Source organism: Eubalaena glacialis, chromosome 3 (assembly GCF_028564815.1).
Source record: "Eubalaena glacialis isolate mEubGla1 chromosome 3, mEubGla1.1.hap2.+ XY, whole genome shotgun sequence".
In the NCBI taxonomy this organism is placed as follows: Eukaryota; Metazoa; Chordata; class Mammalia; order Artiodactyla; family Balaenidae; genus Eubalaena; species Eubalaena glacialis.
In genome coordinates, this window is record NC_083718.1 from 30,780,159 (window position 1) to 30,808,121 (window position 27,963).

General features: G+C 36.9%; 1 protein-coding gene across 1 annotated transcript in view; it reads right to left on the reverse strand.

Moving 5' to 3' along the window:
* WDR64 (WD repeat domain 64) overlaps positions 1-27,963 on the reverse strand; it is a 168,443-nt gene that overhangs the window by 61,302 nt on the left and 79,178 nt on the right. The window contains exons 11-15 of the mRNA XM_061185418.1: positions 18,061-18,187; positions 14,979-15,127; positions 12,466-12,589; positions 9,814-9,989; positions 2,252-2,428 (exon numbers count right to left, since the gene is read on the reverse strand). Of these exons, the coding sequence (XP_061041401.1) occupies positions 2,252-2,428; positions 9,814-9,989; positions 12,466-12,589; positions 14,979-15,127; positions 18,061-18,187 (753 nt within the window). The remainder of the gene's footprint in view (positions 1-2,251; positions 2,429-9,813; positions 9,990-12,465; positions 12,590-14,978; positions 15,128-18,060; positions 18,188-27,963) is intronic.

The window sequence follows — 27,963 nt, forward strand, 5'->3', positions numbered from 1 at the left end:
GCTTAAGAAGGGGTGAGGGGATACACATAAGGATAAGTATTAGATTATATTTTTAAAAAACAACATTGGAAGCATAAATCAAAAACTTAAAAACAAAAGGTTAACTATAAATTAGGAAAAGAATAGAAGGGACAGGAATGCAAGTTAGATTAAACCTTGTTTTGAAGATCTGATTTAAAATCTATTTAAATGTTTTGCATAATAATTAGACAAAATTAAATTTTTAAAAAGCAATACATTAAAAATGCAATAAACTTTGTTGTGTATAGCGTTGGTGGCACAAAAAATTATTTCAAGTAATTTTAAAGCATAGTAATTTGATTGCATATTCCAAGAGATATGTACTCTAAGGACAGAAACTACAAAGAAAATAAGATAATTGTTTCAACTATCATATTTCTAGTTATTTTATTTTTTTCCAAAACTATAATCTAACATACTATAATATAATGTACTATAATACAATATAATATGACATAAAACCCTATATATTATATAAGATACATTATATAAATAATAGGATAAAGCAAGTAAGTAATTATGTTAATGTCATTAGAAACAGAGATTTTCTGTGAGAGAAAAAGATAACAAAAATAAAATCAGTAATGCCATGTTATTTTAAATCTGAATGGGAATATCAGTACAAGCTAAAGATGTATTTTCTCTTAAATTATTTTCCTAGCTCTGTCCATTGAAAAGTTCTAAAAACAAGGATCAATCTAGTGACAATAAGCATCTCTAAAACTCAGTTTGTAGTTTCTTAGTACTATTTTAATGATTAATCTCACTAAAAGAACTAGGATTTCTTGGTAAAATGGTGGATTCTAGATCTAGAACAAGAAATTAACAAAATAAGCCTGGAAACTTGTCACACCTGGAAGCTATCCAGAACTACTAGAGTCATGTCAAAAAAACTCAGAAGCCTGAAAAGTGTCCAACTAGCTTGAGATGGGATGATTTGAGAATTAATTAATAATGCAATAGACTGAAACAAATCAAGAATATTTAAATTTATGATTTGATAATGATACTAAACAAATAAAATCCATTGACCACTTTTTTGGAGGATGCTGAGGAACCAAATTTCTTATTTTGAAAACTGATAAATGTAAGGAAAGAATCAATCAGTTACTTTGATTTCCTATCTGAACTGTACCTCAGTGTAACCAAATAGTTGATAATAGTTTTTCTTTTTTCTTTTTTGAATTTTTGAATTTTATTTTATTTATTTTTTAATACAGCAGGTTCTTATTAATTATCCATTTTACACATATTAGTGTATATATGTCAATCCCAATCTCCCAATTCATCCCACCACCACCATCCCCCCACACTTTTCCCCTTTAGTGTCCATACGTTTGTTCTCTACATCTGTGTCTCTATTTCTGCCCTGCAAACCGGTGATAACAGTTTTTCTTTAAAGACACATTCCAGCTAATAAATGAATCAGAATATTAAGATGGCAATTCTGAATGAAATAATAAACCTAGGTAGTGGTCATCAATGGCTGCTCCAAGAAAAGAGAACAGTGTAATGTGAATTTTGATGGAATTACATGACATCATGTACTGTAGTGACCTCCATGTACTATAGAGTCTTTTTTTTTTTTTAAATCAAAGCTGCATGCACCAGATATAACTACCAGGTTAAAGGAAGTAAAGAATAACTTTTAAAATTCACCACAAGGGTGCAATCAGCAAAATCTGGAAAATGAGAAACCAGGCACCAATTGTCCAGTATCTTCAAGAAATAATTTGCAAGGGAATAAAAAGAGATATGGAAAGATAATTATAGATTAAAAGAGACTGAAGAGACTTATCAACCAAATGCAACAAATGCGCCTTGATTACATTCTGGCTGAAACAAACTGTAAGAAATACATATGTATGATAAAATCTGGGAAAACTGAAAAATGTGATGTGATTATATTAAAAACTTCTTGTAAATTATTTTAGAAAATAATGGTACCATTGTTTTGTTTTGGTTTTGAGTCATTACCGTTTAGAGATACATAATGAAATATTTAGGGATGAAATTACACAATGTCTGGGATTAGCTTCAGAATAATCCATCCATTGACAGTGGTCGTGGGAAAGTGGTAGGAATAACGAGAAATAAGTTCGACCATGCATAGATAATTTTTGAAGCTGGGTGATAATACATAAAAGTTCATTGTATTATTTTCTCTACTTTTATATATGTTTGTAAATTTTCATAATAAAAAGGAAAACAAATCAAGAAAAAAACTTACATCAACATGTTGAGAAAAGTTTTTCTCCACTATCAACTCCACATCTGGGAAAGGAATAGCCATACTCCTATCTTTAGCAGACATCCTTAGATGCACAATACGATTCCCATTTTGTAGGACAGGCACAACATCAGGCAGCTCCCATATCACCGCAAGGTAAATATCATCTTCCTTACCCTTTAAGAGAAATCCAGTGAGTACATGAAAAATTCAATTAACTGTTTTATTTTGAGCTGTTTTAAAGATACAGAGAAAAATAGAGCAAACTGATATACCCACCACTCAGCTTTATCATATCTTAAGCACCATCTATCCCTCCCTAATATAATTCCTCTTTCTTCTTTACTCTCCAGAGGTAACGAGTAACCTGAATATGGTTTTAGTCATGAAAGTTTATATATATATATACATACACACACCCCCACCCCCCATACTCAGGTTTTAGTCATATATATTGGGTTGGCCAAAAAGTTCGTTCGGGTTTTTCTGTAGCATCTTAACATCTTTCTGGCCAACCCAATATATATGTTACATGATATTGCTTCCAGGCTTCTAACTTTTTATAAATGTTATCAAACTGTATGGATTCTGCTTCAACTTGCTTGTTTCACTTAATATTATATTTTTGAGATTTATACAAGTTATTACATGGAGCTCTAGTTCATTTATTTTTAACTGCTTTATAGTATTGTATGAATATACTACAATTTACTTATCCATTCTCCTACTGATGAGTGTTCAGGTTGTTGCCAATTTTTCACTGCTTTTTTTTATGGACATGTGCCATATTTTCTTGAGCATGTACCTGGTGTAGAATTACCAAGTTGTAAGATATGCACACCATCAACTTCACTAGGTATTGCCAAGTGGCTCTTCAAGGTAGCGTCCATTTCCACTTTCACCAGGAGTAAATAAAAGCTCTCCTTTCTTCACATTCTTGTCAAAACTTCGTTTTACTTGATTTTTAAATAATTATTTTTGACTGTCTGATGGGTTTAAAATAGGACATTTAAAAATTAATTTTAAAATTTATTAATTACATTAATCACATTTTTCTAATTTAGTAAGTTGAACTTTTTTTTTTCATGTATTTGTGAGCCATCCAGCTTTCTTATCTGTCCTTTGTCCATTTTTCTGTTGGGCTGTTTCTTTTTCTTTTGGATTTGTGGAGCTTCTTTTGGTATTCTGGTTCCTAATCTTTTCTCAGTTACCTGGGGTGCAGTGGTGTTTTCTCAGTCTGTGACTTGTCCTTCTACTTTGTTTTTTAAGGCAAATGTTTGTTTTTAATTTTACTGTAGTAAAGATATCTTTGTGATATCCCATCCATGAATATGGTATATCTCCATTTATTCAGGGTGTTTCTATGTCCTTTAAGATTCCCCCCCACACACAAAAATCTTGTATGTTATTGTTAGATTTATTTTAGGTACCTTAGATTTTTGTTTGCTGTTGTATTTATTTATTCTGTTTTCTAATTGTTGTTATTCATGAGATGCTCTTAGCTTTAGAATTTTCAATTTTTATATGGGAATAAAGGCCAATTTTTGAAGATTGGTTATTTTGTGAGCAGAGCAGGGATCTTCCTTGGTTGAAAAGCAGCTGTGGTAAAGTGGGGAGAATATGAGTCTAGGCATGATGACAATGTGTTTCTAGTCTTAGTTCTAGTGAGACCTTGGGCAAAGTGTATATCCTTATGGGGCCTTATTTTCCTTAGTTAATGGATAAAAGTCCTTCCATTTTTTAAAAAACTTTATGATTCTAGGTGTAGATCTAATATCTCTGTTATCTCATATCTATGTTAATTCAAAAGTATGAGCCAGTGGTACTCCCACATACTAGTTGATTCTTTGGTTAGCATTTGCACCATTGTGGGAGTAGAAGGAATCTCAGCAATATCCAAATAGTGATCTGATATTGATATACTGAGTAATAGCTTAGTTAGGGTCATGGGCCCCCTTGATGGGATGAATTGACTACAGTGGTTTTAATAAGTTTAGCTGGTTTCAACTGAACCACTTAGGAAGGTGGCTATCAGGCTTTCTGAATTCATAGGGCACTAAATTTTAAAAATATTTTAAAAGATTGATTTAGAGTTACTAACATTTAATTTTACTAGGAAAGGACATGAGGGAAAAGGAGAGAGAAAACTCTATTATCATCATTTTATGAAAAGAAAAGCTATTTTAATACAAAAAAGTAAAAAAGATAAAATCTTACAATTTTTAAAGTAAAATTAGGTTTATGAAAAATTATTCTTATTTTCTTCATTTCATCTCTAATTGGTGAAACTTTTTATCTCAGATAGGTATTGGCAGATAGGCCTTTAGGAATTGGTGCTCCAGAAAAACAGCAGTTCACATAATGCTAAGGGCATGTATTATGCTAATTGCTTCACAAAGAAAGGTCTTTTGCTTTAAGGGACTCACAAATAGGGCTATATGAGTAGACACACAAAGTAATGTGGATAGGAAGGAAGAGCAAATAAAAAGAAATAAGTGGGGTTTTAGAATTTGAACTGTTTGGGGGGGTTAATAAAAATCTCTGAACTCCCATAGTGCTTTGTTCATAATGTTAGAACAGTAATTTCTAATCAACCTATGGTTTTGTCAAAAAGGGTTTTGGGGCAAATTTATTCCAAATTTACCAAAATTTTTATGTACTCAGAATACAATTTTATCCTCTCAAAACTGAGATATAAAAAACTATACTGTTTTCTTCTCTGTGGTCTATGAAGTTTTATCAGTGGGTCAGTCAATTTAAAATCTGCCCCCCCCCCCATTACATGACTAAAGGACCTTGCCCAGAAAAACTAGTACAGTCGTGATTTGGAAAGAGATCAGGCAACTGCACAAGCATTTTTCTGAGACTTGAGAAAAGAAAACTAAGAATATAAGTACAAGAGAGACATGACATTTTAAACCATTAAAAACTGGTTTGAAGACATTAAAAAGAAGTACATAAAACTTATGGGGACTACACTTTAGTTCATAATGCATTAGCAATGTTTCCTGAATAACTGAATGTGATCCCTGAAGAATTTTTTGTTTTGTTTGTTTGTTTGTTTAATGCAGCTGAGAGTCTTGGAAGATAGAGTTTTGGTTTATCTTTTCTCCACTCTACTCCCAGCTTCAACATCAGGAAGAACAACCTTCCTGCCCTCAACAGTTTCTGGGGACAAGCAGAGAAATGGGGTTTAGAGTTTGGAGAAAGAAAGTTATCATGGGCCTGTTCTCCCCTGGGCTGAATAAAAGCCTGGGAACCCTTATTCAGGGGGAGACTCCTAGGATGGGATTTAAACATGGTGGTTCATCTGCAAATATGCTTAAATCCCCAGAGGTGTGTGTGGAGGGGGCAATGTGGCATGGCTTATGCCTAGTTTCCCTTTCTTCCAAGGAAGTAGAGGAGTAGCTGAACAGGTGGACTAAGCCTCCTGTACTTTAGAAATTGGGAGAGTGAGAAGAGAATGGGCAGCAGAAAAGCTTACTGCCAGTGCTTCAACAGGGGACTGTTGTGGGGACTGCTAAACCCCAGCCCTCAAGAACACCATGGCTGTACATCCCACCCTTTGGGATTATCACATCTTGCAATTTTCTAGTAACCAAACCCCAGTGAGCAGAAAAAGAATTGTAGTTCAGTAGGCCTAGAATCTAGAGAGAAGAACAGACAAAACATGAAGAACAGATCCCAGACTAACTAGAACTGCTGGGAAGTATGATAACTTGAGCAAAACTGAACAGTACTTAAGGGAGTTCAAAACAGAAACAAAAACCAACACAACGTGATCTTCAAATTTAAGAATTTGGTTGATGAGCTGAAGGAGAATCAGCACCTGTCTGAGACTTGAACTAATAGCCTAGCAGTAGAGAAAATATTTGAAAGCAGTTAGCAAAAGTAAAATGAAACAAAAACACAGAGGAAAATATAAGAGATTTGGAGGACAGATTCAGAAGACCTAATATGCAAATAGTATGGGTTCCTGAATTGGAAAAAGAAACAGATGCCAAAGAGACACCTAATACACAAATAATAATACAAAACAATCCCCTGAGCTGGAAGAAATACCTAGGACTTCAAATTGAAAGTCTCCTGTGGAATTGATGAGAAAAGATATACACATAGGCATAGACTTTAAACGTCAAGACAAAGATAACATCTTACAAATTTGCAGAGAGAAAGAATAAGTTGCTTACAAAGGAAGAAGACTCAGAGCAGCTTTGGACTGCTCATTGGTAACACTGTCACTTCAAGATGGTGAAGTTACATATAGACTGAATAAAAGGTCCTGTAACTCAAGAATGCCAAAATATTTCCCAAGAGTTGGTGCTGATTTACACCAACATTAACAGTGAATGAGTAATCACATTGTTCCACAGTCTTGCTAAAACTCAGTATTATCAGACTTACTTTTTAAAATCAGTCTATTGGGGGTATTATATCTATTCTAATTCTAACTTGAATTTACTAATAAAGTTTAGCGGCTTTTCATATGTTTATTGGCCTTTTGTGTTTTCTGCTTTATGAAGTGCCTATCTTTTTTCATTTTTCTATTGAACTGTTTATCTTACTTATTATCTAAGAACTCTGGATACTAATCAAGTTGCAAATATTTTCTATAATTCTACTCTTGTCTTTTTGCTCTCATTATCTTGACTATTGATGGAGAAATGTTATTAATTAATTCAAATAAATTAATCTTTTCCTTAATAACGAGTGATTTTTAAATATCATTTAAGATATTTCTTTATCCTGAGTTCATAAAGACAATCCCCTTAATTATCTGCTAAAAACCATATTGTTTTGTTTTTCAATTAATGTCTTGAAGTCATTAATCCACAAGAAATAGTCTTAGATGAGATCATGAAAGTTAGAGTTCTTTTTTTCTCTCCCTGTGGATGTCTAGTTGCTCCAAAATGATTTATTGAAAAGTATATTCTTGCCACAAATATCTGCTATGCCATTTCCGCTGTATATGAATTTTGTTGTTGTTGTTCTGTCACTCTCTGTGCCCAAACTTGGTTGTCCTGTTTCCTTGTGAGCTTAATTATGTTAGCTATGGTCTGAGATGAAGTTGTCTTCCTCCAGAATGAATTTGTGCTTGTTTCTGCCAGGTGCCTGGTGGAACTACCAGTATTGGATCACCGTAAACCAAGTTCATAGTTAAGATTTCCTTGACCACCTAAGTATTGCAAATCTAGGCAGCAATCTAGGTTGAAAATGCATATGAGATCCTACCTGTGGTCAGTTTCTCAGGGACAGGGTTTGTCTCATCTTGTTTTGTTTTCCTACTCTTCTCCCTTGTTCCCTGCTTGGCTCAGTGTGAGGGCAGTCTTTCCTGCATTGCCCCTAGGAGGCTGGCTTTTTTCTTTCTGGTTCACCCTCATCTTGATAGTGTGATTTTGGGTTCCAAAATCACACTATCAAGGGGTTTTGGGTCCCAAAATCACACACTGAGGAGTTTTCAGTCCTCATCAATTTCAATCTATGGAATTCTGGAGACATGGAAAATCAAAATAAAGTGAAAAATGCTACAATAGGACTAAAAGCAATTTTGATGTGAGAACAGCACCATGCTACTTTTTGCAGTTTTTAAAAGGGAGTGTTTATAACAACAGACATTGTCTGTTAGGAAGGGTATCTTGATGGTCAATTGCACTAATTTAAAACAGGGAAATTAATACACTGTCGCATTTTAGACTATATTACTAAGAAGTTCCTTTCTACAGTGCCATTTTTTTTAGGGAGTGAGCTTGTTTTATTTATTACTTCTTTATTTAATTTTTAATCATTTCAGCAATTAAAGGTTCTGAGGGCTAAGTGGGTGGAGATGAGTTTGGTTTTATTTCATCTCTCTAAAGAGAAAGTAGGTTGGTAGACCAAGCTGTGATAAAAGCAAAGTTGCCAACACGAATGACACTGCATGAGCTGGAGCCAAGGGTGTGCATGTGTGTGTCAGGACCAGGTGGTAAGAAAATGGGAAATAAAGAAAAAGAATTCCAGTCTAAGGCCATCCGTTGAACAAATGGTAAGCTATAAGAAAGACTAATGCCATCTCTAGCCAAAACTTTATTTGGGGCCAAAGTTACATTTTCCTAATGACCCCCTTGCTTTGTGTCACTCTTTAGGTTCTTTCTTCACAGGCTGAAAACCCACAAGTGCTAACTACATGCCCCAGTTTTCAGGAATAATGCTACCTGCAATTTCTGGTTTCTGAAGGAATGTGTCTATGTTTAGATGATATTTAAACTATTGCTTTATTTTGTCAATTCAGCAAAAAATAATCAGACCAAATTCTCGTTTAGTGATGTGTTGACTTGGCTATCAACTTGTTTTCACTTTCCTGCAAATTATTTAATACATAATTAAATAGAATTGTGTTGATGCCACAACTGTTTTTGTCTCAATTATCTAAAAGGTCATTAAATTTTTCCTTTGGTCTATATGTTATTCAAGTTTTAACTTCATTTCTCAGTATTTCATTTTATTTATTGAGGTAATTGAGTTCATCAGTAAGAACTCAACATTCCGACCATGGTAGAATTACAAAGTAAATCTTTTAAAGGAAATTTACAACTATTTCTTTCCACTTTAGAGCTTCCTTTCTAGCACAGTGCCATTTTGGATTGCTCAAACAGCAAAGAAAGATTAGTTGAATCAGGAAAGTTTTTCACTCCATTTTTCCAACAGTCAGGCCGTCAGTCATCATAATCAATGCTCCCTTAATTCAAGACTTTTTTTCTGATCTTAGCTTTCAGAAGGGGAATAATAAGGGCAATGAATCCCAGAGTTCTAGTCAGGGAAATATCCACTTAATAGCCAGGATAAATAATCTAGTTTTCTTTTTTATTTTATGTTTTATAAAAATTTTTTTGGCCATGCCGTGCAGGTTGCAGGATCTTAGTTCCCCGACCAGGGATCGAACCCGTGCCCCCTGCATTGGGAGTGCAGAGTCTTAACCACTGGACCGCCACGGAAGTCCATAAATGATCTAGTTTTCATTTAAGAATGAAGAAGGCATTAGTGTTCTTAGGTGGTAATAGACTCACAGGAAAAAAAATAGTCTACCTCAATCCCTGTAAAACAGCCCTGAGCAGATTGCATTATTAACTATAAAGTAAACAAAGCAATTTTGGTGACAAACTGAAAAAGTGACTTGAGCATCCCTGAATGCATTATGGGTTATAATGTTCAGAGAGGAATCATTGCTCCCTTTCACAGAGTCTGCTGGGAAGCAGCTCTGCCAGTGAATTATCCCCAAATGAGGGTATAAACCATGTCAGAGGTGGCAGCTGTATGTAAATTTAATCTTTTTGATATCCATTCCAGAGTATCCCAGCTAATCCCTTCAGCAAACACTGGATGGGCAGGATGCTATGGCTGAGCAGCTATTCTTTTTTGTTCTTTGCTTAGACCTGGGTAATGTTAATTAGGAACATCCTAGGAAGGTTGGTGGAGAAATACTATCCTTAGATGGCTGGCAAGAGAGGATTTAAATGGGGATTATCCACACTCAGTTGATTTTCCCAAGAAGAGCATATAGAGTATATAAAAATGGGATTGCAAACCTGGATCATTTTGATCTTCCCATTGCGCTCCAAAGCGAGGATCAAGTACTGGTGTTTTTCCTGAGCTTTCAGGAAAATCAGGCGTTGCAGCCAGTGCTCTTCCTCCTTCCAGTCTTTCCCTTCTGGTAACACTTTCATCTCTTGCCCACTGCCAAAGTCCCAGATTTTAACTGTTCCTGAACACACAGAGAAAAGACTATATAGGCAAAAATAATGTATAGAAAGAATGACTTTTATCTCAGAGAAAATTGATCTAATTGAAAGCTTTCTGCAACAGTTTATCCTAGGTTTATTTCCTACTGAGACTGATATATGAGTCTCTCTAGCATTGCTGTATACCAAATATATTTCTGTATGCCTTAGTTTGTCACAGGCTGATAAAAAATAAACAGGACCAGGCAATGTCTTGAAATTTGTGACTGTTTTCTTTGAAATTCTCAGACTCTCCTGTCTGAACTTTCTGTCTTAAGTGGGTCTTTTCTGCCTTTATTCTCCCAATGCTTTCCAGTTTGCTAAGTACTCTTCAGTATCTATCATCAATCTATCTATCTATCTATCTATCTATCTATCTATCTATCTATCTATTTAATATCATGTCACAGTGATTATTAATAGTAAAAAATCACTCCAATAGTGTCATTTCCTAAGGTGCTAACATGTTTTAGGACTAGCTCCTACTGGTAACAAAAGATTTAAAAGAATGCCAGCAGGTAGGAAACAATCAAGCTTTGAGTTGTTTTTTTGTTACATAAGAAGGAAGTGCCGAAAGGGTGTCATGTTTCTTCTTACATTTGAAATCATACTTTCTTTATACCTAAGTTCATTCATTTAGGAGACCCTGATGAAGAGGCCAGGTGAGATGATAGCATACTTGTTGAATGCCTATTTCTACGTCATTACTCAGTGTGCACTGATAATTATCTTCTAACATGGGTTTTTATAGTGACCTCGGGGTTAAAATCTAGTGTACTGCCCTTCACAGTACTTTTCCTCCCCTTCCTTAACCCTAACCTCAACCGCCTCCTCCTGCTTCTTATCTTCCAGTTCTAATCCTGCTGGACATCCAGAATGTTTTCACTGTGTTTTCCTTCCTTTATGTTAGGTTCCCTCCATCAGCAATACTCACAACCCCATCATTTTTTTTTTCACTGAAAACATCTTTAAACATTAATTAAATTCTCCCTATATACACAGCACGGTGGTAGGAGCAGGGGATGAAAAGTGAGCATAGTTCCTGCCTTCAAGGAATTTATGGTCTTGTAGGAAGTCATATAAACAAGTAAAAGAAGTGATCATGCTCTCACTTATTCCTGGATATGTGGACCACAGTCTCAGGGCCCAGATTTCCTGCTGACTTAGGACTTTGGCAATAAGATTTAGTGGGGCAGAAAGCAGGGAGGATACTGCTCAGCTCTTCCCAGGTGATGGGTGGGTGAGAATGAGAGGGGACTTCTGGCTTGTGGGTAGAGTTGCTTTGGGAGCTGGAGAATCCTTTTCCTCAGGGTGTCCTAGACCCAGAGTCTTTGACAATTAACATGTACTTCTGAGGAGGACAAACTGTCACTAGCACTAACAAAGTGAAATATGACTTGCTTGCACGAAAATAATAGTATCTCAGTCATTTATACGAATTTCTTCATGTTTATGCTGGGCAATGGTCATGTGCATTGCTCAGAATTTCTAATTTTCATATGTAGGCAGGATGTGCTTATAGAGCGGTTAAGACTGCTTTCTTAAGAACTCTCCTACATGAAGAGCAGTTGCATTTATTCACACCCCATCAACTCAGCATTCATGATTTTATTTCACGTGTACTGTTACCTGCTTACACTTTAAAATCTCAGACTTTCACATCAAGATATTCAGTCAGTCCATCCATTGGCTTACAAGCAAGAATTTATTTAGTAAATATATACCTAGAAGAAATATATTCTGAGTAGTGATGCAGATGGTCATATTGTCTAGATAAAGCAGTTCTTTTATGGGAGTTCAGAACAAGATAAGGTGAAAGGAGAGGCAAGCTATAGTTCTCTGGTCTAACAAGTTCTATGCAGTTCCCCACAGCAAGAGCAGCAAATGACACAGCACAACTGGAGCATGACATCCTCTCAAGTGTGACATGACACAAGCCCTTAAGCAGCTTAGACTTATAAACAAGTCCAGTATAGAATTCTAGATGTGATATAGCAAAGTTGGATGGATATTTTGTCTGGTCCCATATTGTCAGTAAAAATATTATCAGAAGCACTAAATAGAATGTCTGTCTCTTAGCTGATAGCACCCAAAATTAGAAGGACAGAATGAGTCAGTGCAACACAGATAAGTCTCAGTCAGAACAGAATGAGATGGTATATATGAAAGACTTTGCAAACTGAAAAGCAACTATATAAGTGTAACGTAAGGTATTGATTATTTTGAATGATAATATCGTATTATCCTATTATCGTATTGTCCTGTCCGGTATCAGGACATTAATGCCAGTTAGAGAAGGTCCTATCACTGTTCAGTCAGGCACAGCGCTCTCACTGGCACGTTTACATATTCCAGCCTGATTCATGCTTCCCCTCTAACCCAAACAACTTGTAATGAGATCCTAGAACAAATTCTCAGGACACTAAAGCAGGGAGGCTATACTCTGGATATTAGTCTGACCATTATATGCTCCTGTAGCAAAAAGAAATCCACTTTCATCAATAGCTGCAGAAGTCAGTTCAACATTGAAGCCATGAGGGTCTAAAATCTGGTACATTTGGAGGCCAGTTTCGAGTTCCCATACCTACAGGAAAGAACAAAACAATCAAATAATCCATAAGCCCTTCAGTTTTCATCAGTTTTACAATATTCAAAATAGCCTCAAAATTGGTACAATGCACATCTAACACCTCTCCCAACATTCTGCCATGAGTGTTGGTTTGATCAAAGAAAGGTCTAAAAGATGTAGTGCTGTCTAATAGTTACTGTGCTACCCCGGAGTGTGTCTGTAATGTATGTAGGTGGGCTGAAACAAGCAGGAACTATTCCAGGCAGCCCCTGTCTGTCCAGGAAGTAGTCAATTGCTACTGTAAGCACAAAGCAAGCTTAGCAGCAAGATAGAAATGTAACAGTTACGAGTTCAGCGGACAAAGAAATCAAATTGAATTTATTCTTTTTTTAAATAGATCTTTATAGGAGTATAATTGCTTCACAATACTGTGTTAGTTTCTGTTGTACAACAAAGTGAAATCAGCCGTATGCATATATATAGCCCCATATCCCCTCCCTCTTGAACCTCCCTCTTACCCTCCTTATCCCATGTCTCTAGGTCATCACAAAGCACTGAGCTGATCTCCCTGTGCTATGCTGCTGCTTCCCACTAGCTAACTATTTTACTCTTTATTGACACTCATCCAAATTAGCTAGGGGTCACAGGACAGAATCTGTGGTTAACAGCATGAAATCTGAGAGAATCATGAGGAAAGGGCTCACTGACCTTTCCAAGGAGTGTTCTGATTAGGGACATGTGCCCAGCTCTTAACAGAGAGAAAAGGGGAAGGGAGGGTGAGGGAGGCTGAGACTTCAGAGAAGGCTGTATGTGTAATTAGGCTGGGTATAATCAGAAAATCTAGAAACACATCAAGGCTCATCACTGTCTCTTTGGAAATGCAGTAGAAGCTTTAGACTTACAGTCTTTCAGTCTGAATCTTTCCCTTTTCATGGATCTGCCATTGTCAGGTGTATATTAGACTGTCAGTAAACAATAAAATTGAACTGGCAAAACAGTTTGAACTCAAGATATTTGAGGACAGGGGCAATGTAAACACAGGGCCAGAGATGGGAAGGTGCACTGTTGCTCCAGGGAACTGAAAGTCAGTTGTTGCACCTGGAGTGAAAGAGGGCAAGTGGGAGAAGGAGTAGCTGATGTAAAAAATAGTCTGGAGACCAGATAACAAAGGGCCCCCAACTGAGTTGTGGCAGAGCCAAGATCTGAAAGAAGCCAGTCTGGACCTTAAGCCCATGCTCTTAACCTTTGTGCGCCCCTGGGTATAGATGAGGTCCTGAAGGGAGAATGAAGAATGAGGGCCACTGCATGAAGGGGTCTCAGAGGCCACCCATTTCCTGGCCTAAAGTATGATCCCTCGCCAACCAATCAGGTATGAAAACTCACCTAGATGCCTTCCTTTCCCCTTCTCCCCTTGCAGGGAAGACATTTGCTCCTTAAGAGGTCAGTATTTTATGAAAACAGAGAGGTTTTAGTTTTAGTTTCCCTCTACTTATTCTGTAGGCATTATCAGAAATAACTGATAATTAAATGAACTTAGGAGATTTGGGCCTGAGAAACTCTCGAGCAGATAAGCACGGAAGGTCAAAATTGAGAGGGGATTTGAGGAGTCTCCAGAAGAATGCTTTCTCCTGCTCCCTGTGTCTCCTTTTGGAGAGCATGCATGAAATAAAAGGATAAACATTGGAAGCAAACACCTCCAGCCATCACTGCTAGTTGACTTCAGTGGTCATAATTACAGATACAGTTAGGATGGTCAAGTACTCTGGTTTCTAGGGAACACATTAATGACATGGCCCGAGGACTGCAGAGGAAAGGACTTGGGTATTCACCTCAGGCAAACCTGGGTTCATATCCCAGCTACAATGCTTACTAGTTATATGAACTTGGGCAAGTTGTCTTGATCTCTGAGTCCTAATTTCCACACCTTTAAAATGGGACTCTTTATCTGTCCACAGAGAACTAGTACAAGGATTAAATAAGATCATAGATTTAAGGCACCATAAGGTTCCATGTCCTGCACCTATAGGGGTTATAGGAAACATCTATACATTTCTTCCCCTTCCTTCTTAACATTCTCTTTCCTGTAGCTCAGCTTAAAAAGTTTACACACACACACACACACACACTAGTTTTTTCTCCTTGATATATTTCCCTTAAAATTCCTATTTTGATTGTAAGGACTAGCTTCATTTTTTAATTGAGTGTGTAAGCTTAATAGCAAGCAGTATGAGCTGGATTAAAATGCTTGTTTTTCATGTGCTCATGAAAGCTTAAAAATAGTTCTAATGTAGGGTTCCATCATATGTGCCATTACCTTTATTTAGTCACTTAAAGACTTACCTATAAGAAGAGAAAATTCTATCTTCTTTGGCTTTTTCTTCCTGAAGAGTCAATATGTACTCACCTTGATTACGGACTCAGAGCAGATGGTAAGTACTTGGTGAAAATATTTGTTGTAAAGCATGACATTGATTTCTCGTTCATGAGTGTGAGGAACCTGCTTCATATCTTGTATCATCCTAGTCAAAGGATACATGTCCATAACACTAGATCCTGGAACAGAAATAAGAATCTCATAAATACCCAATATTAGAAGATTTGAATCACAAAGGATTTTATTCAACCAGTTGCATTTGCAAATAGCTGATCAGTGAGATTATTAATATCAGTGAGATTATTAATGCCTAGGAAACCTAATGAGGTGAAAATACATCCATTTATTCAAAAAAATTTTTGACAAATAAAACAAACATGATTCAGCCAGAGAAAAGTATTCATTTTGGGCTTCATTAATATTCAAGTGTAGGGCATTTGGGCTTCCTTGATATCTTTTTTTTTGGTGATCACTATTTTCCTATTTTTTATAGTCTACTTAGTGAAGTGGAGATTAAGCTACCAAAGGCTGACCCTTCGTATTGGTTTTCTCTAGTCTCTCCAAAGAAATCTCAACTGCAGCAAAATTTTCAGCAGGAGATAAGAAACACTTTCTTAAAGTGTTTAAATTTTAAGATAAAGTCTACTCATGTGTAAAGAGGAATGGAGGTGGCTCTTCTGGTAGTAGTTCTCAATTCAAATACCTCTGGATGGAAATATGAGAGGGATGTGGTAACCAGGTAATCAAACAACACATGGAGCTCCTTCATAGGTTCTTTGACGTTACACTGACTGTAACTGACTTTATCCAGACTGACAACAAAGCTAGATATTATGCTTATGAACAAGTGGTAATCCTCTACATCAGCAGTCCCCAACCTTTTTGGCAACAGGGACCAGTTTTGTGGAAGACAATTTTTCCATGGACTGGGGAGGGGAGGATGGTTTTGGGATGATTCAAGTGCATTACATTTATTGTGCACTTTATTTCTATTATTATTACATTGTAATATATAATGAAATAATTATAACACTCACCATAATACAGAATCAGTGGGAGCCCTGAGCTGGTTTTCACTTGCCACTCACTGATAGGGTTTTGATATGAGTCTACAAGCAACTGATTTATTATGGTCTCTGTGCAGTCAAACCTCTCTGCTAATGATAATCTGTATTTGCAGCCGCTCCCCAGTGCTAGCATCACCGCCTCAGCTCCACCTCAGATAATCAGGCATTAGATTCTCATAAGAAGTGCACAACCTAGATCCCTCACATGCACAGTTGACAGTAGAGTTTGCACTCCTATGAGAATCTAATGTCGCGGCTGATCTGACAGGAGGTGGAGCTCAGGAGATAATGTGAGCAATGGGGAGCAGCTGTAAATACAGATGAAGTTTTGCTCACTCACCCACCACTCACCTCCTGCTGTGTGGCCCGGTTCCTAACAGACCATGGACCGGTACTGGTACCAGTCCGTGGCCCAGGGGTAGCAGACCCCTGCTCTACACGTTTGGCTAGATACACAACTACTATGGAAACAATGCGGTACAGAGAAAGAAAGTGGATCCAGGAGTCAGAAGCTTTGGGACTGAATCCCAGCTCTATGTTTCAACTAGTGTCCTTCTACTAGTCAGTTGAAATATTTAATATTCAGTTTTGTCATTTATAAAATAAGATAAATATTAATTCCTACCTCAAGTGGTGGTTGTGCAGATCAAGTGAAATAAAGTCCATGAAAACATTTTGTGGAAGAACTAATCAAATGGTAGTTGTCTTAATAGAGTAACAATAGCAACAACAATGGTGACAGTTACAACAACATATTCTACAATGTGGTGTTGCTGTCATTGGGGTTTAGAAGATTACTATTGTTGCTTCATTTGAATGAAAGCACAAATTAAAATCTGAGAGATAAGCTTCATGCAATTCTGATGTCAAGTTGATGGTTGCAGTCAATGTATGCAATTTTAGTGATTAAGCAACAGACAAAGCTCTATATTTTTGTAAGCAGAATGCTATCAGAATTACATAATATTGGGATGCATCTTTGATTTTCTGATTGTTTTTTGTGTTTTTGTTTTTGCCTTGATACTTGAGTCTTTAGTTACTCTGATGATAAATGGGATGAAGATGCTGAGCCCAGCAATCAAACATGCAGTTTGGGGCACTAAGAGAAAATTTGCTTGTAGTCATTTTTATGTTATTTTTAGAGGAGGTAGTATAGAGGAGGGGTGCTTACAACTAGAATTAAGTTTTGTTTTACAAGGTGGAAAATTATCTATCAAGCACGAAGTGCTATTTCACTTCTAATCCAGAAAAAAAACCCAAAAGTTAAAAAATAATTATATTCTCTACCAGCAGAGATATCACCAATCATTTCTCTGCCCTAATTAATCTCACAGGAACTCAGAGCAGGTAGTCAGTGGAAAAATGCTTAGGAAATGCATTCTGGGTTGATGTTCCAGAAAGAATAAGTATTGTTAATACTGTTCATTTCTTCTAAAGCTTCTTCTGAGGGCAGGCATGTGAATAGTGTTCAACCCAATTGCCTAACAGGGCCTTTTGTCTCTTTAGTCTGCACCTTTCTAAGGGGCAGCAGGAAAAGGGGACAACAAATCTGTTGGCATCAGTGCTGGGGGCTCTGTCATTCAGGACTCTATCCTCTCTCTCCACTGTTCTTTGTCTAGAAGTGGGAGGGTCAACACACTCCTTACCGAGTAACTGTCTCAGTACCAGAGTGCATGGGGCCAAATTGCCTCCTTGAAGAAAAGGGGCACTGACTCAGCATGCTGGTGCAGCCACTCTAAGATGGATCATATTCCTGCTCCCGACAGTCAAGACAGAGCTGGATTTGCTCTATGTGTAGCAGCAGCTTACATCCCACTTCTCTGCTTAACCCCACCACCTTGAATCCTAGGTTCAAGACCTCATTCACCAAGCTATAGAAAGATAGGAAGAAACAGGATTGAATTCAGTTACCAATTGTGAGGAATCACAGTTTATAAATTTCCCATCTAGTTTTGTTTCTCTTCTAGTCAGTGATAAAGTGCTAGTTAAAAAAAGGTAAAAAATCAACATATGAGTTTTGTTTGCCATTAATTGGGTGCACTTACCTGTAACAAGCATGCCATGATTGGAATCAAATACCATAGAGTAAATCTGCATGTCTCCTGGTCCTCCCTGGCTATCATGGAAGACTTGTAATAGTGAAAGAGTCTGTATATCCCACACCCTGAAAACCTGGAGGGATAAAGAACACTGATCACCATTTTTCCACTTTACTTTCCCTACTCAAAGCTATTCAGGTGAACCATTTTTAGAGTCTACAATATGATCTTAAAAACTTGTAGGAAATTATGATTTACATGATGAGCACTCATTTGCTAAACTTTAATTTGGTTCTTGATTCAATTATTATTCATTAATATCAGAAGAAAATAAAAGCAGTTACTAAAAGTTTGCCTATAGGAACTAGATTTTTCTATCCTTACAGAAGAGAGGAGAAAGACATAATACTTATTATCCTTTAAGAATTTGGAGGCATAATAAAGGACTGGCCAGACTAACAGTTGAACTGAAACCATATTTCTCTTTACACTGTGGATTAGAAAATAGAGAGAAGGCATAGTTTTGGTGGAGGGTTTCAAATTGCTCTTCCATGACTTAAGAAGATGAGAACATCTTACTAAATGAGGTTTCGAAGAACCCTCCCCTCTTCCTGTCTAGGGATGTAAGAATTACAGAAAGCAGTTTTTAGGGATGGTGTAGATATAGGAAGAGTATAGGGAAATAGTTTATTGGAGCTCTCCTTTGAGGAAGGAAACAGAACTATGTCATTACTCAGATAGAACTTGTGTTGGTATAATAGAAAGAACAATAAAGTACAAATTCAGCAAAACTTGGTCAAGTTTACTCTTTGTCACTTGAAATTAGTATTCTTCATTATTGTGTGTTTTTTTTTTAGAAAGTTAGTGTGATTGATTTCAGGAAAAAAAGTGTGATTTGATCAAGGATTACGTTTCCTAGCATGCATCAGCATTAAACAATATTTTTATATTATAATAGTCATTATATATATATTACCTATTACTATATATTACTTATTACATTGGAATATTTGTTGAATAAATGAGTGATAATTTTATAGAACTACATATAAAACTTTGATAAGTAGTTTTGTTAACAGAGATACTGGCTTCTTATTTGAGACACTTAGAATTTGGTTAATTAAATTAGAAACTTCACTATTGTGAAGGCAGGTTGGTCCTTACATGTAGGAACATAAAAATGTCAAAGTCATGTGATTAGGAGCTTTGGCTCACATGTATACACTCTGTAGGCCACTATTACTCAGAACATGTAAAATTGGGAGTTACTTCTTTTGTTCTCATAAAAATGCAAGTTTGGAGAGTAGCTAGAATATTGAAATTTATCAGTGTTTACATCACAGAGTAAACAAGTGTAATGGACTCTATAAATTTAAGTTCAAAATCTATTTATGAATTAGGTTCAGAGAGACAAGTAGGGGAAAAATCTAAAAGTGGAATCAAGGAGAGACAAAGAAATTTATCTCTGTTCTAATTGTTTTATTTATTTATGGCTGCATTGGGTCTTTGTTGCTGTGCATGGGCTTTCCTTAGTTGCAGCGAGCGGGGGCTACTCTTCGTTGCAGTGCGGTGGCTTCTCTTGTTGTGGAGCATGGGCTCTAGGTGTGCAGGCTTCAGTAGTTGCGGCTCACGGGCCCAGTAGTTGTGGCTCGTGAGCTCTAGAGCACAGGCTCAGTAGTTGTGGCGGACGGGCTTAATTGCTCCATGGCATGTGGGATCTTCCCAGACTAGGGCTCAAACCTGTGTTCCCTGCATTGGCAGGCAGATTCTTAACCACTGCACCACCAGGGAAGTCCCTAACTGTTTTTGATTCTATTGTTTTGGCTGAAATACTTCATGGTTGGCAGTCTTTTTACTGTAACTGTATATGCTGAGAATTGTGGTTGGAGGAAAGAACAAGGGATGAAGCAAAAGAGGTTTTGGGTTTCAGTTCTAGCCCATCATTTAAATTCCTTAAGCCTCGGTTTTCTTGTTTCTAGAATGGACATAAAACACCAATACTCTCCACCTCAATGAATTGGTGTGAATATGTTTTGAAACCTGTGATGTTTCAAATCACTCTACGGAGTGATTCTATTCTCTTTATCATATTTCTCTTTTCTTCAGTTCTTTAGGTCTTTTGTGGGTTTTTAGGGAAGTGGTGATTATTGGGCTGGCAGAAGGCACAAAGACTCATTATGCTGCATCTCTCCTCTAGGTTTTTCTGCTGCCCTCTCCCCAAAGTCTGTCTTAGTTACTGTCATACCAACTGCTTCCAATTTCCAAAACCTCTTTCTCTTTATTGTCTATGTGCATTCACACACATACTCTTCCTATCATCTACTATTTCCTCTCAACACCCTTCTCTATCTAGCTAACTGTTTCTCTTTCTTCAAATCTGTCATAAAGAGAATTAAAGAGTTAGAGTTCAGGTCAGAATACTGCAATAAATTTATGCCTTGATCTGCCATTTCTTCTCCAAACACAGAGAAATAGTAGAGAAAATATGAAAAGAGAAAGCAAAAAGAAATAGCAAGGCTTCAAAGCAAGATATATAATCTCTACAGATCCAACTAAGAGAGGCATACAAAGCAATGAGTGAGCTCCAGCCAGAGCCTGGGCACTTGTCTGGAACAGACAGTGGCATCAGGGAAGCAGCTCCTGCAGGGCAGACAGGACCAAAAGCACTCTCACTACTCCATGGCAGCACCCAGAGCAGGTCTCCCAGTTCAGGAAAAGGAGACTGAGAAGCAATAGGCTGTGCTCTATTTTCATCTGGAGGCATAGTTTATAGAAAGTTGTAAGATCAGTGAAAGGGAGGGACGCTGTCTTCTGACCAGAAACTAAACCAAGGCAACCTCTGGCTCAGGGACTAGACCTATTTCTAGACTGGGGCCCAAGGGGCTATGTGAAAGATGGTTGCAGATGTGGAGGAGCTAGCATATAGACACACACACACACACACACATACAGACACATGCCCCTAAATATTAAAAAGAAACTATAATTTTTAGAAAATTTTAGAGGAGGATATCTTTATGAACTTAAGAGTTAAAAACGATTTCTTCTTGTTTAAAAGGCTTTATTTTAGGGTTTTCCACCTTTTTAAAAAAGTGAATCAGCTATACATATACACATATCCACTCTTTTTTTAGATTCTTTTCCCATATAGGCCATTACAGAGTATTAAGTAGAATTCCCTCTGCTATACAGTAGGTCCTTATAAGTTATCTGTTTCATATATAGTAGTGTGTATATGTCAATCCCAATCTCCCAATTTATCCCTCCTCCCCCCATTCCCCCCCATCAGTGACCATAAGTTTGTTTTCTACATCTGTGACTCCATTCTGTTTTGTAAATAAGTTCATTTGTATCATTTTTTTAGGTTCCACATATAAGCAATATCATATAATATTTGTCTTTCTCTGACTGACTTACTTCACTTAGTACGACAGTCTCTAGGTCCATCCATGTTGCCGCAAATGGCATTATTTCATTCTTTTTTATGGCTGAGTAATATTCCATTGTATATATGTACCACATCTTCTCTATCCACTCCTCTGTCAATGGACATTTAGGTTGCTTCCATGTCTTGGCTACTGTAAATAGTGCTGCTATGAACACTGTGGTGCATGTATCTTTTCAAATTAGAGTTTTTGCCTTTGCTGGATATATGCCCAGGAATGGGAGTGCTGGATCATGGTAATTCTGTTTCTAGTTTTTTAAGGAACCTCCATAATGTTTTTCATAGTGGCTGCACCAATTTACATTCCCACCAACAGTTTAGCAGGGTTCCCTTTTCTCCATACCCTCTCCAGCATTTATTGTTTATAGATTTTTTGATGATGGCCATTCTGACTGGTGTGAGGTGGTACTTCATTGTAGTTTTGATTTGCATTTCTCTAATAATAGGTGATGTTGAGAATCTTTTTATGTGCCTATTGGCCATCTGTATGTCTTCTCTGGAGAAATTTCTATTTAGGTCTTCTGCCCATTTTTTGACTGGGTTGTTTGCTTTCTTAATATTGAGTTGTATGAGCTGTTTGTATATTTTAGAAACTAAGCCCTTGTCAATCGCATCATTTACAAATATTTTCTCCCAGTCTGTACACTGTCTTTTTGTTTTGTTTTTAGCTTCCTTTCCTGTGCAAAAACTTATAAGCTTGATTAGGTCCCACTTTTTTATTTTTGCTTTTACTTCTCTTGCCTTGGGAGACTGACCTAAGAAAATATTGCTACAATTATGTCAAAGAATGTTTTGCCTATGCTCTCTTCTAGAAGTTTTATAGTCATGTCTTATGTTTAAGTCTTTAAGCCATTTTGAGTTTATTTTTGTGCATGGTGTGAAGGTGTGTTCTAGCTTCATTGATTTACATGCAGCTGTCCAACTTTCCCAGCACCACTTGCTGAAGAGACTGTCTTTTCTCCATTGTATAATCTTGGCTCCTTTGTCAAAGATTAATTGACCGTAGGTGTGTGGGTTTATTTCTGAGCTCTCTATTCTGTTCCATTAATCTATGTATCTGTTTTTGTGCCGATACCACATTGTTTTGATTACTATAATTTTATAGTATTGCTTGAAGTCTGGAAGCGTTATGCCTCCAGCTTTGTTTTTTCCTCAGGTTTGCTTTGGCAGTTTTGGGTCTTTTGTGGTTTCATATAAATTTTAGGATTATTTGTTCTAGTTCTGTGAAAAATGTCATGGGTAATTTGATTCAGGTGCTCCTATACTGGGTACATATATGTTAACGAGTGTGATATCCTCTTCTTGCATTGATGCTTCTTTGTTTTCTCTATGGCTTTTTTAAAAATTTGAAGTATAGTTGATTTACAATGTTGTGTTAGTTTCTGGTGTACAGCAAAGTGATGTGTATATATATATATATATATATATATATATATATATATATATTCTTTTCCATTATGGTTTATTACAGGATATTGAATATAATTCCCTGTGCTATACATAGGACCTTGTCGTTTATCCATCCTATATATAATATTTTGAATCTGCTAGTCCCAAACTCGTAATCCAACCCTCCCCCACCTCACTTCCCCTTGGCAACCACAAGTCTCTTCTCTATCTCTGTGAGTCTGTTTCTGTTTCATAGATAAGTTCATTTTTGTCATATTTTAGATTCTACATGTAAGTGATATCATACTGTATTTGTCTTTTTCTGACTTACTTCACTTACTATGATAATCTCTAGGTCCACCCATGTTGCTGCAAATGGCATTATTTCATTGTTTTTTACGGCTAAGTAATACTGCATTATATATATGTGTGTGTGTGTGTGTGTGTGTGTGTGTGTGTGTGTATATAAAGAGAAAGGAACTCAAGCATAATACAAAAGAAAACCATCCAACCACAAAAGGCAAAACAAAAAGAAGAAGAAAGTGAAGAAGAAAGAAAGTATATATATATATACCACATCTTTATCCATTCACCTGTTGATGGACACTTAGGTTTCTTCCATGTCTTGGCTATTGTAAATAGTGCTGCTATGAACATAGGGGTGCATGTAGCTTTTCAAATTAGAGTTTTGTCCAGATATGTGCCCAGGAGTGGGATTCCTGGATCATATGGCAACTCTATTTTTAGTTTTCTGAGGAACCTCCATACTGATCTCCATAGTGGCTGCACGAATTTACATTCCACCAACAGTGTAGGCAGGTTCCCTTTTCTCCACACTCTCTCCAGCATTTGTTGTTTGTAGACTTTTAATGATGGTTTATGGCCTTTGTTTTAAAATCTATTTTGTCTGATATGAGTATTGCTATGCCACTTTCTTGTCATTTCCATTTGCATGAAGTATGTTTTTCCATCCTTTCATTTTCAATCTATATGTGTCTTTCACCCAAGTGGGTCTCTTGTAGAGAGCACATTGTATGTTATTGTTTTATTATCCAGTCTGTCTCTATATGTCTTTTGATCAGAGCATTTAGTCCACTGACATTTAAAGTAATTATTAATAAGTATGTATTTATTGCCATTTTAAGCTTGTTTTCCAGTTGATTTTGTATTTCTTCTTTGTTCCTTTCTTCTTCTTTTTGTTTTTCCTTTCGTGGTTGGATGGTTTTCTTTTGTATTATGCTTGAGTTTCTTTCTTTTTGGTGTTTGTGTATGTTTTTGATTCGTGGTAAGCCTGGTTTTCAAGTATGTTAACTCATAACTGTATCTGCTTGCTTTAGACTGGTAGTCATATATGCTCAAACACATTCTAAAAGATCTACATTTTCTTACTCCCTTACCCCATGTTCTGTAATTTTGATGTCCTGTTTTACATCTTCATGTTTACCCTTTTGCTGTTCATTGTAGTTATAATCACTTTCACAGATTTTTTAAAATTGTTTTTTAATCTATATATTGGCTTATTTACGTGATCTTCAATCCTTTTGTGATTTTCCCTTTCCTATAGATTCTTGCTTCTTTTCTGTTTAGAGAAGACCTTTCAATATTTCTTTTAAGATAGGTTTAGTGTTGCTGTATTCTTTTAGTTTTTGCTTTTCTGAGAGATTCTTTATCTCTCCTTCTATACTAAGTTATAATCTTGCTGGGTAGAGTATCCTAGGTTGCAGTTTTCTCCCTCTCAGGACTTCGAATATATCCTGCCACTCCCTTCTGGCCTACAATGTTTCTGTAGGGAGATCAGCTGATAGTCTTATGGTGATTACCTTGTAACTGACTTTGTTTTTCTCTTGCTGCCTTTAGAATCCTCTCTTTAGATTTTTTCATTTTATTTATGATATGTCCTGGAGTAGGTCTGTTTGGGTTCATCTTGTTTGGGATTCTCTGTGCTTCCTGTACCTGGATATCTGTTTCTTTCTTTATGTTTGGGAAGTTTTAAGCCATAATTTATTCAAATATAGTTTTGATCCCCTTTACTTTTTCTTCTCCTTGTGGGATTCCTATTATGTGTAGTTTGGCATGCTTTATATTATCCTATAGGTCTTGTATGTTGCTTTCACTTTTTTCATTTGTCTTTCTGTCTGATGTTCTGATTGGGTGATTCCTGTTATTCTAGCTTCCAGATCACTTATTCATTCTTCTGCATTATTCAGTTTGATACTTACTGCTTTTTAGTTCAGCTTTCATCTTGGCAAATGAATTTTCTAATTTTAATTGACTCTTCTTTATAGTTTCTAGTTCTTTTTTACAGTGATCTGCATTTCTATTGATAGCCTTTCTTAATTCCTTCAATTTTTTTATTACCTCAAGATCTAGTAGACTGGAGAGGTCTGTTTCACTGTTTTTTCATAGGAATTCTCTTGATCTTTTAGCTGGGAGTGCTTCCTCTGCTGCTTCATTTTACTTATATTTCTCTATGAGTTTAGGAGAAACAGTTATCTACTGTGGTCTTGAAGTGCTGTTTTTACATGGGAGCATCCCTGGGTAGCCTGCATGAGCCTAATATTTTTGGTGTGAGGGCCATTTTGTAGTATGGAAGTCTGAAATGTCTTTCCTCAGTGTGCACTATACCACAAAATTTGCTGCTGTTGGAGCCTGGACCTGCCTCTGTTGTGGGAGCACTGATGGCCTTCAGCTGTGCATGTGTGGTCCTGGCCCTCAAATCCACTGACACGAGAACCCACTGAATCTGCACCCCTGTGCCTGAAATGGGAGCACCAGTAATGGACTCAAATTTCAGCACCATCTCTGCGTGTGCATGCCCACAAAGTTCAGAAAACCCATGGTGGCCAGAGCCATGCCCCACTGTAAGCATGCTGGTAATAAGGCTGCTGTGGTGGACCCATGCCCCTCCTCATGTTGACAATGAGTCTCTTATGGTGGACTTGCACTCTATCTTGTGCACACCTCCAGTTGTGGCTCAGGCCATGCTGGCTATCTCATCATGGCCAAACCGAGTCCTCTCCCCATGTCTGTCCACCAAAGCCTGAGTTTCAGTACCCAGTCACTGTATGCAGCAGCAGTAGCAAGTCTCGAGCTAGGTTTTACAGTGATGAGGCAAGAACCACACTCCCGCACTCTCCTCTCAAGCCTCTGAAGCTCCCAATCTGTCCCAGTGCCCCTCCCAGCTTGTGAAGGAGGTTTCCTGGGTGAGGAAACCTTTCTTCTTTCACAGCTCACTCCTAGGGGTGCAGATCCCATCCTGATTCCTTTTCTTCTCCCTGTTCCCTACCCAGTCACATGGGGATTTTTCTTGCAAGTTTGGTTGTATGAGATCTTCTGCTTTCAGTGGGTATTCTGTGAGAATTGTTCCACATTTAGCTGTATTTTTGATGTATTTGTGGGAGGAGGTGAGCTCCACCTCCCTCTGCTCTGCCATCTTGATCTGTCAGACTGTTTTTTTTTTAACATTGGGTTAAATTCAACAATAGGTTGATTAAGCTTTGACAATAAAATGGAAGCTAAAGTTACTAATCCCAAAATATTAAAGAGTAGGGTAATAGGCTTCTCCTGAAACCTTTTGTGAGGAATAATTAATAAAAAATGATGGAATAGAAAAGTTTGAAAAAATCTGCATGTGTATGTGCCCAGAGTGAGGATTGTTTTGATTCAACCATGCTTCCTGGCTTTTCTTCTTCCAAATTTGATGCCAATCACTATTTTCCAAATGCATTAATCAAGTGCCCCCTTTTTTTTTTTTTTGATGGGTGTTTGTTATTATTATGGGTGTCTAGAGCAACTAGAGCAGAATATCTGATTTTTAGCAGTTTGGTATACATAAAAAGGGGGGAAATAAAAAGATGAAAGACTAACGTGACATACAAAATTCATTTACACCAAATAATTATGGAAATCTGGGCTAGGTCTTACAGGAGCAAAATATCAATAGAATCACTATTACAATTTTTGAATAAATATTAGTCTAGGCAGGAGGGTATATGGAAGACAAACCATTATAACACATTATAAGAAATATTAGAATGTAAGTTTGAACATTGTGCCATAATAAAAGTTGCATTGGCAGAAATCTTTAGAATTGCAGTATAATTTTGATAGAGGGAGAGTCCAGGGGAATTTGCTGTTTTCTGATTTGTCAAGGGAAGCTGGGCTTTTGTTTTCCTTTCTAATTTTCCCCAATGTTTACAAGAGGTTATTAAGAGTTTAGTCCCCAAATGAATCAAATCATGGTTACATGATTTTACATTGGAAGAGCCTGAAGATATCTGAAATTATGAAGCTCTTTTGAGAGTTAACATAGTACTATAGACAAATGGTATATATGAAAAGCAGAGTATGCATAATAGTGCAGTACAAATGGTAGGCATTCAACATTATTTGTGTAGGGTATTCAATGCAAACATGTATTTTTTAGCTTCCACTCCTTAGGTTAATCACTGTTGGAAAATACTGCCTCTGGAGGCATACTACCTCAGTCAAATCCTACTTCACCACTTACTAGCTGTGCGACCTTGGACAAAGCACTTAACTTCTCTGAGCCTTACTTTTCACACTTGTAAGGGAGATTATACCAGTATGTATGTCATAGAGTTGTTATGAATATTAAATGTGGTCACATGGAGAAAGAACTTACATCTATATTAGGGCACATTTAACTAGCTAGATTTGCCTTGTTCTTCCTAATGGCTGCATAATATTCTGTTGTATGAATGCTCCATAATTTATTTTAATTAGTAAGTGTGCAATAGCATTATGTCTAAAATACAATGTACATAACATAATTTAAAAGCATCTTATTGCTAAAAAATGCTAACCATCATCTGAGCCTTCAGCAAGTTGTAATATTTTTGCTGGTTGGAGGGTCTTGCCTCAGGGTCGATGGCTGCTGACTGATCAGGGTGGTGGACTTAAAATATTCCATAGACCATGTTGTAAACAGATGTGCTGTCATCCAGGCTTTGTTTTTCCCTTTATAGAGCATAGCCAGAGAAGATTTAGCATAATTTTTACCACCCCTAGGATTTTCAGAATGGTAAGTGAGCATTGGCTTCAACTTAAAGTCA